Source organism: Apostichopus japonicus, chromosome 10, assembly GCF_037975245.1.
Source record: "Apostichopus japonicus isolate 1M-3 chromosome 10, ASM3797524v1, whole genome shotgun sequence".
NCBI classification, from domain to species: domain Eukaryota; kingdom Metazoa; phylum Echinodermata; class Holothuroidea; order Aspidochirotida; family Stichopodidae; genus Apostichopus; species Apostichopus japonicus.
The window spans coordinates 9,969,332-9,981,572 of record NC_092570.1 but is presented as its reverse complement, the minus strand read 5'-3'; the positions used below and the strand labels follow the sequence as shown (position 1 = coordinate 9,981,572).

Below are 12,241 nucleotides of genomic sequence, written 5' to 3'. Positions count from 1 at the left end.
TTAGTGGGTAGATAGTGGGGTATCCTGTTAGTGGGTAGTCTATAAGTAGCACTGTGGATGTGATGGACAATCTGGTATGATGGTACTCCCTTTTCATTGCAAAAAAATCTTTTGAATATTTCCCATCAGTATCTTCCAAATTCAACATCTTGTTTTGCACTTTTCTCCAAAGATATCTAAGTGGTTATTCTGTGTTAAAAAATTGTTGCCTTCATGGGTGCAAGCAATGCAAATTCTGCACTATACTGGATTAAATGTATGTGAGTGCATTCACTTCCACAATCCACCAGCAGAAACATCCAATGGACAGCTGGGAAGGAGTTGCTTGCTGCAGCTTTGGGTTTAAGACAAATCATGAGACCTTTTAAGCGAATAAGTTGTCCAATTAACAGAGGTTGATATATATATATAACTTGATCATGAAGATGATTGATTGGTTAATTGTAAGCTAAAATTTGTGAAATAAATTCTTGGCTTCAATGGAATCAGAACCTTACTTTAAGTACAGTAACTTCTATTCAGGTCTTCTGAACTATTTCTAATGTTTGTTCATATTCCTCCGCAGGCTCTCCAAGCTTGGCTGCATGAGATGGGACAGAATGCCACCATGTCCACATTCCTGGAGGAATTGCAGAAATCTGGAAGGGAGTCTCTCTCCAATCAAATAATCTGGAGGGGCCGCTCAATGATTAGGCAGAGGTTATACTGCAGCATGGCATCATTGGTTTGAAGAACACACATGATAGAACCAAGTGAGCACAATCGAGGCTGCACAAGGATTAAGCAGAGGTTATACTGCAGCATGGTATCATCATTGGTTTGATGTACACACATGAGAGTCAACAGGTTATCTCAAATGATGGTAAAATTGGCTCAAGGGGTCCTAAGGTTGTATCAATTGGCAATTTTTTTTTTGTCAGGTTGTCAAAATATTTCCCTTGCTTGTAAGCAATTTCTTGAAGGCAAGGGTAAAGACTAAAGGGGTTAGCATTAGGAATTTGAATATTTCAATACTGTAAAATCCTTCCCTTTGATGGTCATTTGGGGTCACCAGGAAAAATTTTGAAAACCTTGTAAACAAGATATCTCAAGAAAGTAAGCTTTGGCAGATCTCATATTTAATATACGAACCACATTGAGTACAAGAAGCCTATAGTTTTTGGTGGAGGTCAAATGTCATTTGGGGTCACCAGGGTCAAATTTTGAAGACCCTTGTAAGAACAACATCTCAAGGGAAGCTTGGGCAGACCTCATATTTGGTGTGTAGAAGTACCACATTGAGTACAAGAAGCCTATTGCTTTTGGTGGAGGTCAAAGGTCATTTGAAGTCAACATACGCCAAACATTTACTTTACTCCCCTCTAATCTGTCTTTTTACACTAACACATCTTCCCAAACATAATTTCGCAAGGTAATCTTTGGACAGATTGCATATTTGGTATGTAACTGATTAATTGTACCACATTGAGTACAAGAAGCCTAATGTTGTGGGTGGAGGTCAATGGTCGTTTGAGTTGACCAGGGATCAAATTGTGAAACCATGTTTTACACAATATTTCAACAAGGACATCCTGTGTCATTGTGAATTTATTGTTTGTCACATCACACTGATGTTCACTGTATTACTAAAATCAAGTATGTTTTACACCCTTGTCACTATACATTACGTCAGATTCATGAAGGAAATTGCTCATGTGACATCAACTAAACCGCAATGCATTTTTGCATTCTGGGTAACAAAGCAATCTAAAACTAGATCTAATTATCTTACTTCCTGTGTTCACTTGATTGTTTGGGCATGCTTTGTCTTTAAAGGAACTGCATATCATGGTGAAAATAAGGTAAACCCCCATCTGTTGAAATCTTTGGTGTAAATCACGTGCAGATCAGAATTGTAATAAAGTATTCATAGCTCCACACAGGAAAAAAATACTTTTTCTTTGATCATCAGAGTAGGTAGTTTGTAACCCATCAATTGAAAGTGTATGAATATACAGTTGTAACCACATGGACACCCCTTAGTTTCTATTGCCCATAGTCCAGGATTAATGACTTAATATACGGTTGTAACTGCATGGACACTCCTTAGAGTCTGTTGCTCATAATCCAGGATTAATGACTTAATATACGGTTGTAACCACATGGACACCCCTTAGTTTCTATTGCAAATAGTCCAGGATTAATGATTTAATATATGGTTGTAACCGCATGGACACCCCTTAGAGTCTGTTGCTCATAATCCAGGATTAATGACTTAATATATGGTTGTAACCGCATGGACACCCCTTAGAGTCTGTTGCTCATAATCCAGGATTAATGACTTAATATATGGTTGTAACCGCATGGACACCCCTTAGAGTCTGTTGCTCATAATCCAGGATTAATGACTTAATATACGGTTGTAACCGCATGGACACCCCTTAGAGTCTGTTGCTCATAATCCAGGATTAATGACTTAATATACGGTTGTAACCACATGGACACCCCTTAGTTTCTATTGCAAATAGTCCAGGATTAATGACTTAATATACGGTTGTAACCACATGTACACCCCTTAGATTCTATTGCAAATAGTCCAGGATTAATGACTAAATATATGGTTGTAACTGCATGGACACCCCTTAGAGTCTGTTGCTCATAATCCAGGATTCATGACTTAATATATGGTTGTAACCACATGGACACCCTTTAGATTCTGTTTCTCATAGTCCAGGATTTGATGACTGAGGACAAAACAATAAAAAATAACCCATTTGGATAAAAACCTGTTTTGGTGGAAAGTGTTGTTAAGTTGGTGTAATAAGTTGAAGTGTTGTTTTTTAATTAGAATAATATTTTGTAATTTTGTAAATTTATATGTATCATTTATGTGTATCATTTGTGTGTATTCTCTCTGCTCTGAAATATTTCTTTCCTATTAGACTTTCTTGAGACCACATTTCCTTTGGCTTGCCAAAAACTAAATATGCTCTATGACTCTTCAGGATCGCAAACATGTATAATAACATAGCAGCTGCTGTTAGAAGTCAAAAAGGTCTCGGCCAATTTCAAGACAGTAATCTTACAACGGTAATAATATGTAACATCTTTCAAGAGCAGCTAACTATATTTTTCTCAGATTCAAAATATTATAGATATTGTATAAACAGATAATATGTAGCCTTTCTTCATTCATATTTAATATTTTCTTCTCTATCTTTTGTATTGATGCTGATTTAATAATTTTGAGGGTACTGACATATCACACAGCGTATGTGCATACAACTTCACCCCGAGTGTTGGCTTGCTTGTTATTGCTCTCACTGGGTCGGTCGTGTTATTGCTACACACATATTTAGGACCTATATGACAGTGCCGTCTGTTCAAACACCGGGGAATTCCTTATTGTAAATGAATTATCATTGGTGTAAGTGACAATTAGTTAAATGCATTCAAGGGGTCAATTATACAGACACAAACAATATATTTGTCGAGTCATTTTCTTTTCTCTGTTAGTCTACGTAAAATTAAAAGAACCCCACAAATATATATAGATATAGAGGTAAATGCCCATAAAATGGGATATAAAAATGTCTTTTGAAAAAGATGCTACAAAGCTAAGAGCTTTCCATTGGATCATAATGTAGGCTACAATGTTGATTTTGTGTACCTGGTACTTAGTGAAACAACATCATAAGTTTCTCTCCCATATACTTATCTGTTCATGCGGAAGTGACGAGGGAACTATTTGGAGGTCTCGGGTAGTGCAAGTCCCCGAGTAGTCAACTGACAAGCTAGATCACCCTTGCTGGATCAGGTTGCTCCTGAGATCATAACAGCAAGCCCAGAGAGTGCATGATTGCCCTTGTGGTATCAGGTCCCAGTGGCATTCTTAAATGTGAACACGGCTATACTGCCTCTGACCAGGTAGCTTGTTATTTGGTCAATCATGCAACAGGTCTTTTGTTTTCATCGATGGGGGTAATTGCTAATCCAAATAACATTCAGGCTTGGGTACCAAGACTATTCTTTGGAGCAATCTGGTTGCAGACTTGCTTTTAAATTTCAGTTCCTCATCAGATGGATGCATTCACATTTTTTTGAGTTATTCTGAATGAGGTCTATTTACTATTGGTTCCCCCTCTATAAGAGACAGTGAGCTGGTTGCAAGCCTGAGAAGTTCATAATTGAAAACCAATCAGCTTCACCTTATCTACAACATAAGCTGAGCAAGATACTAACAATCGTTGGTCAAGTGGTGAAGGCAATTGCATTTAAAGAAATAAAAGGATGAAACCTAGAATTTGGGAGGTCATCTTGGGTTTGATCCCTGGCCGGCCAAAGTAAAGTGGGTTCCTCATCCAGTAGAAATCCATGGTATTCCCATTTGAAATGCTCTTCCAACTTGTAAAGGAATCAAATATGACCTAACACTGTAAATTGGATTGCCACCCGGTGTGTATTGTTAGTTACAAGCCATTCATCTTCCACCAAATGCAAATATTACTGACAGCCTTGCAGGGTGGTTACTACTGGAGGTATCTCTGCTATGTATAAAGTGTTGCAAATACTACAGTAATTCTACATCAAGCAAAGGTTGTCTTGATTGCTTTGAAGGCTGACAGACATTCTGAATAATGGTTACTTTTTACCCGTCCTTACATTACAACTAATAAAAAGGGGCACTTGAAATTAAACTAAAAAAGAAAACAACCGACTGGCTTTAACTGGGCAGCACTGCTTGTTTTAACTGGCCATGATAAAAAACAAATGTTGTTGTCAAATTGAATCATGTGTTTTATCTCTGAGAATTAAAGGCATTGAATACTCGCCCCAAACCGCATGCCGCCCTGTGAAAAAGTTAACTTTCCGTTGCTTTCAAGTGAAGTTTTTCTCTTGTCGCTACAAAATGCAGACAGTAATGAAAACGTGATACCTTGTTATCTTAAGCTGGACCTGAGATGTCCATCCCAGTATTGTTTGTACACTGTGCTGTGGGTATTGACCGCAGCTGTATGTACTGACTGTACACTAGTGTCTAATTACCTACAGTAGCAAGCTGTGTGTGTATTTTCTGGGATTGATGGTTGTGTCTAACACTTCTGTTACACCTCATTCGATCCTAGGTCAGATTACCAGCATTTGACATTTCTTTTTGCGCGAGTCTTTACACCCTTTAAGGGACTAACCAGTATGCTGTACAGGGCAGTTTTACGATCATCAGAGACAACCAACTTTCCTGTTCAGACAACCAAAATCAGCTGTGGACGATATCTGGTGATCAAATAGTACTTTACATAAATATTATTGCATTGTAACCCCCCCCCCCCCCCCCAAACAGGTGAAATCGATTTATCTCCCTCAATCACAGTGGAGATAGTGCATCACTTGGCAACCAGAAAGCTTGAAGGCTTTGTGATTCCTTGCCATATAATTTGCTTTGAACTCCACAGAACTATCTGACTAATGTAGAACAAGTGAGTTTAATTTGTCCAAGAATTATTAGTGAGAACCAGAAGATCAGGCATTTCCAGCTTTTGTAGTAGGCTACTTGTGGGCATCAACCAATGAATTCACTGGTAAGGATATTACAATAAAGAATTTGTATTCCAAAAATGTTTCCATATCCAGAAGGAAAAGTCTTCCTATGAGAAATGTAGACATTCAGATTTTCTATGTATGAGCAAATGGACATATCCTTTTACCACTTTTGAGTAGCAAATCAGAGCTGCCACCAACCATCCCTCAATTGTTACTTATGAATGAGACATGACATTGTTTATACACTGTTAAATACCTTCACAAACTTACTGCCAAAGTCATCTAGTATTAATAATCACAGACTATAAGGCCAATCTTGGGACCATTTCAGATAACCTGTTGACCCCAATATAAGGAGGGCAAAAAAGACTCAGTACCAGTTTCTGGAAGGCATCATTTTTCACCACTTTTTGACATATATTTCCATGATTTTTCAATGCCTACTGTAATAAAGACATTCCAGATACATATTGTAAAATAGCATTAACAATCTCTCATATACCAAAGAAAGGTAAGTGTTGTCTTAAAATATTATATCAACAACTATATATTATATCTACAGAGTAGATTATTTTAAGAATACTGAGACGTGCATTTGTCTTTTGAAAGCATGCAGCATATCACAGACTGCAAATGTAGGGATATGTACAAGTTTTTTTCTTCAATTTTGGCCCTCCAACCTAGTGTAAGGTTTAGTTGCAATTTCGGCCTTCCAAACTCCATGAAGTTGAGTGTAAAGAAACCTCAAAAGTTTATGATCAGGACCATTTGCAAAGTGGTTCGCACATGAAATCTAACCTTTATGTATCCAAAAATATATGTTTTTGTTTTGATTAATTATCCCTCAAAATTAGCTCTATGATAGCTAACCAGTGGCGAACACATTAAAAGCATTTGAAAAGAAAACTTGACTTTCTACGGTCTGTTCCTGCCATACCATATCTCTCTCCCCTCTTGATGTCTCCTTGATGTCTCCACTCTTCCCTCTTGATGTCTCCTTGATGTCTCCACTCTTCCCTCTTGATGTCTCCTTGATGTCTCCACTCTTCCCTCTTGATGTCACCACCACACTTCCCAAACCACCTGGTCCTTTACATAACGAAGGAAACTTTACATAGGTTGAAATCAACAATTGTTACATATCAGTGGTACACTTCACTTATTACAGATATATTCCATTAACAGCCTGTATAAACTCAAAATTTAGAGCTCCTTGCTTTATCGCAATACTCATGATGTGAAACTTCATCAGCTGTAATTATCATATTGCCATACTGTTAAGGAGACAGCTGTGAACCAACAAAAATAAAACAAACAAATTACGCATAAAGAATGAAATTTACAATAAGCTCCTCTCAAAATAAATCCTGCACAAAATTTGGAAGGAATAACATCTTTCTGGTAAGGCATATAACCAATTGCAACATCTCCATATTCTAATATATACAGTCCTACAACTTTATATGGATTATAGGAAACTTTACATCGGTTAAAATCAACAATTGTTACATATCAGTGGTACACTTCACTTAGTATAGATATATTCCATTAACAGCCTGTGTAAACTCAAAATTTAGAGCTCCTTGCTTTAGTGCAATATTCATGATGTGAAACTTCATCAGCTGTAATTATCATATTGCCACACTGTTAAGGAGACAGCTGTGAACCAACAAAAATAAACAAAAAACTTATGCATAAAGAATATAATTTACAATAGGCTCCTCTCAAAATAAATCCTGCACAAAATTTGGAAGAAAGAACATCTTTTTAAGGCATATAACCAATTGCAACATCTCCCTATTCTCATATACAGTCCTACTACTTTATTTTGATTATTAAATTTAACACAGTATACTAGCTCTGTGTGAATCAAATTGATTTTGTGAAGAACTACTTGAATCAGGAATCTGTTCAAAGAAATTAGGTGTGACCAAATTTCCAAAACTTGTTCACAATAGCTTGGACACAGCTAAACAGCTAGCCCAGATGTTCAAGGATGTAAAGTTGTACATCTTTCACCATATCCCTTTTTCTCATCAGATAATTAAGAATTATGATCTTTACCCCAGGGCACACGGACTGTTCGAGTGGTGACTTGGGGCATGCCTCAGCACCTCGTACCGTATCTGTGACAGTTTATGCCAATAGTGATAATGGCCATACTATGGTACCAGGTAATATTCTGTTGAAACTTAATGCCAAAAGTGACTCGAGTCATATTTATAGTACCATGTTAATTGATCTATCTGACCGTTCATGAGAACTAGGTCATAGCATGAATACCTTACAGCTATCTCGATCCCCCCATGATCAGTAATATCAACGATGGCTTTGGTCACACCACATTGTTAAGATCTCCATTTCCAATGTCGGTCATAGTAACGTCATTGCTATCGTCATTCAATGATGTCCTTTCTGTCTTTGGGCGGGGCGGCATTCCTAAAAGAAGTTGTTTGAATACTTTAGATTTGAATGTTTTCTCCAGCTGCTTTGAGCTGGATTTGTCTTGAGTTTGCAGTTTATCAGTGCTGTCTTGTCTATATATATCTCCATCCACGGTCATCATCTGCTCCATGGTCTCCGTATCCTTATCTTCAGGGAGTTTATCCCATTTAATCACCTTACTAACCTTCACTATATGCTTCAAGATAGTTCTTAGGTTGTCTGTTTCTATTTCTGTGCTCTTGAAGAGAATGGAAATAATTTCATTCTTGTAACGGTCTGCATTGGCCACGAAAGAGTTTGCCTCGAAAGCCGAGTAACTGGCGTCGATATACTTAGGTGAGAGGACCATGATGAAACGACGACTCTTTCCCAGTGCATCTGCTATCTGCTCTATTGTACCTGATGTTAGAGGAAAAAAGCAGCAAAAACTGAGAAATATGTCTTCAGTCCATAAGCCAGTACTGATAGTTTTCTTCTGTAGGTCTTAATTCCAACTCTGGTAAAAACAATCACTTTTCTTTTAGTTCTAATGTGGTATTACAAAGGTTTTTAGTTCAAGAGTCTCAACATGCTGGTGAAAACATTCAAAACACTAATCTGTGATCATTGTGAATGGAGAAATGCTTCAGGTTGTATCTCTCTCTCTCTGTCTATGAAAAGTGTTCAGAAAGTTACAACTGGAAACATTTTTCTGATATCTTCCATCAATACCTAGTACTGAGTGGAGCAGTCACATTCCCCCATGACTCAAAGCAATGACATAAATTATTCGTACAATCATAAAAGAGTACTTCTTCCAGAAGTTCGTTGAGAATACTTACAGTCTCCGGGAGTTAGGTGCACCTCTGGAAGAAAGACTTTGTAACCCCTTTCCTCCAGATGGTTCTTCAAACAAAGAACAAACTTGATGTCAAAATCTGTCAATGCATGTGATATATATGCATCATATACCTTACCATCTGCAAAAGAGGGTAATAGGTCATCTTAAGTTGTAAGCATCCACATGGGGAGAGGACATTGCAACTGAGAAAAATGTATTTCCCAAGCATGGCAGAAAACAAGATAGATGTGGAAGTCATACAATAAGCCAAAGAAATGATTCTGTAGTACCAAGAAGTGGTATTTACAGTGTGAAGAAACAAAGTTTCATGTCAAAGTTATACATGTAAATACCAGGATGATGGTTATTACGGCATAATTACAAGTAGAATTCCCCTTGGTATGAGTTTGAGCTGTACAAGGCTCTAAGTGTGAGTATCTAAGTGTGAGTATAGGAGTACTTAATTTTGTCACATTGAATTCCAAACTGTCCTGAATCTGTGAGGATGAGTACATGCAGGCGAACTAGCTAGCCTACAATACAAGTATGAGTGCAGCTACAGTATCTCACTATAAGTCTGGTATTAAGAACAATACTTCTAGAAATTCCCCTGGTTGTCTTTGGAGAACGATAAAGATTTTAAAAAGATCAGCGTTCTATATCGTAATGATCGAAGTTTAAAAAAAACAAAAACACAATGTATGCAACACATTCCTATCAAGAATGGAAAATATTTATCAAATAGTTCAACTTCATAGAACATCCGAGTGGAAACTTATAACTGACCGAGGAGAGATTTAAATCAGCATCTTGGTTCAAATTCTTTCAATTCCTGTATTGCATTTTGGAGATTAGTAACAATTGAATTTGAAACATATTTTGGAACAAACATGAACCTTGGACACAAAGAAGTGAAAGTTTCAGATGTAGTACATTGACAAAACAGTATCCAAAGAAAGGCACATGTAAAACTATGAGAATTGGCCTCTCATAAACAAATATTTATTGACATAATGATAAGCTTATAGGCCTACAAAAACTTTCACAGCATGTATACACTACAACCTAGCCTACACTTCTGATGAGCTGAGTTAACACAGTACCTTGTCATATGCATATGTATTCATAAAACTAGGCAAAGTGCAAGTTAAATTGTACTTACATATGTAATAATCCTACATCCATTTTATATTATTTTACCTAAAGACAAGGACTGCTTCAAGTATCATAACAGAGGAGAGTCACTGAAACTGTGATATCACAAACAAGTACCATATGAATATTCATGTATCACAGTAAGTAGAATTCAGCCAGACTAATGAATAAGTACAAACAGTCGATTATATACTGCATGGTCTCTTCACTGAGTGCATTTTCTCCAGTGACATTCTATCATAACTGTGGGTATGGTGTACTATAGCATCAATTTTTCAGAGGAGTCTTCACTTTTTATTCACTCGAATTTGCCAAATTTTAGCAGTAATTTAGCAATTCAGTTTAATTGGTGATGAATTTCATATTAATCACATAACCATACTAATTGTACCCTAATAAACTGTGACTCGATAAATGAAAATTCCCTATACTTATAAAAGCATTCTCTGTATACACTTATAAGAGGAAAACTATGTTGCTTACCTTTTTACCTCAGTATTTCAATAGAGTAAATGATTTGTAACAGATATTCAAGCAAGTTATCTATGATATCATATTATGACAGCAGATTTATATACCAAATCCCTGAAACTCTCACCACAAAAAAAATATATATATCACACACCTGTGACAATAAAACAATATGAAGAGTATTCTCACCATTTTGACTTTTCTTTCCAAGATTGTCCTTGATGAGTAGTTTGAGATCTGTTTTAACTGCTTGCCATAAAATAACAGTGAGTAAAAGTACAACGACACAGCTGACTATAACCGCACAGATGATTTTTACACGAATGATCCTCTCTGAAGAATGAACAAGATGAAAGAAATAATTCACTGTAATGCTGATATATATATTCCTAATCCAATCATCTCTTTTCCTGTTTCTAATCAAATATTTATATCAGAGAACATCCTAGGCCCACTTTGTGGCCAATCAGTTTATTAGTTTGGATTATGAATATGAATAGGAATGGGAGCCACTATAAGCCTTGCGAGTTTGATGTTTGGAAACATTTTGATGAAAGAATATATTGACTTTGTATAAACTAGGACCACATGTATGTTAGAAATTGTAATGAGTTGTTAAATCCAGAACAGTGAAAAACTTCCAGCCTCCACCAGGATTCAAAGCCGGGCCTCCAGCTTTATATGCGGACACCTGAACCTACTGGAGCTTTGAAACTGATTGCATGTCCAGAGGTTCAAAACCAGTAAGGAAGCTTTGTCCTTATTCCACTGTAGGCTATTAAGTTGCCACCTGCATGGAACAATACTTTTTTCCGTTTTGGTGACATCTTTTAACTTACTCAAGAGATCAATCATGGTGCTAACCAACTGTTAATCACTTGTGAATTCTAAGGCCGGATCTCGAAAGAGATACTTGGGAGTAGAATCCTCACTTTCCAAAGAAACAGTTTCAGCAACCATCAGCCACAATCTTGTGTGAAAATGCCAATCAATGAAGAAGCATAGAATCAAGACATTTTTGAAAGTCTGACAGAAATTGCAGACAGGAATGTTACAACTCACCAATGTGTACTGTAGGTTGAATCTCAATTAATTCCCGCCTTGCAAGCTTTTTTGAAAATGCTTTTAAGCAATTGTTTAATGAAAATAACCAATTAGGCTGATGGTTATCTCATTGACTAAGGTTAACCCTAAGTGTCATGTGAATGTTATGAAATACAGTTGTACTGTAGACAGAGCTGTTGTTGATACATTCTGATAAGTCAAATAATGTCACAGTTGATTCATAGAAGTGAGACCAAAGTCTGCTCAACATATCTATAGCTGAATTGTCAACAAAGAACAAACATGACATGATTAAACTTTGTACCATTTAATTTTTATCAGGGCATACAAGTACCTTCAAGGTGACTACAACCCAATCAATGCTTTAGAGACTACAACATATTGCAGCTATGACACAAGATGACAGTAAAATTTGAACATTTTTGTTCTAATTTTATTTAGTGCTTATAAAACCTTGTCTATTTTACGAGATAAACAGTATTTCTAACACTTTCTTAGTTACCAAGCACCTGTGACATGAAACATGTGACAATGTTACTAAGAGAACAGTTATAACCAGTAGCCACACCCAAATTTCCACACTTGTATGTATGTATGTATTTTAGAGCCTCCTGCAAGCAGGAACTCGCGAAGAAGCCATCATTGGTTTATCAAAGCCGCAAGCTGACCAAAGTCAGTCTCTTAGATTCATATTTAACGTCCATGATTATGAATTGTCAACTGTCAACAACTCTGTAACTGGACGACATACATTAATCTTGGAGT

The 12,241-nt window shown here is 36.7% G+C and overlaps 2 protein-coding genes across 5 annotated transcripts in view; one reads left to right on the top strand and one right to left on the bottom strand.

Moving 5' to 3' along the window:
• LOC139975022 (uncharacterized) overlaps nucleotides 1-3,463 on the top strand; it is a 20,372-nt gene extending 16,909 nt beyond the window's left edge. The window contains exon 5 of the mRNA XM_071982614.1: nucleotides 566-3,463. Within this exon, the coding sequence (XP_071838715.1) occupies nucleotides 566-730 (165 nt within the window). The 3' untranslated portion in view covers nucleotides 731-3,463. The remainder of the gene's footprint in view (nucleotides 1-565) is intronic.
• LOC139975024 (interleukin-1 receptor accessory protein-like 1) overlaps nucleotides 3,192-12,241 on the bottom strand; it is a 27,412-nt gene continuing 18,362 nt past the window's right edge. The window contains exons 6-9 of one of the 4 annotated variants that reach the window (XR_011795633.1): nucleotides 10,601-10,744; nucleotides 8,787-8,924; nucleotides 6,584-8,364; nucleotides 3,192-6,550 (exon numbers count right to left, since the gene is read on the bottom strand). Coding sequence is in view for 2 of the 4 variants with exons in the window: in XM_071982627.1 (XP_071838728.1) it covers nucleotides 7,856-8,364; nucleotides 8,787-8,924; nucleotides 10,601-10,744 (791 nt within the window). In the remaining 2 variants the exon portion in view is untranslated. Of the gene's footprint in view, nucleotides 8,365-8,786; nucleotides 8,925-10,600; nucleotides 10,745-12,241 lie in introns of all 4 variants that reach the window. The other 3 variants (XR_011795634.1, XM_071982627.1, XM_071982628.1) reach the window with 3 other exon arrangements.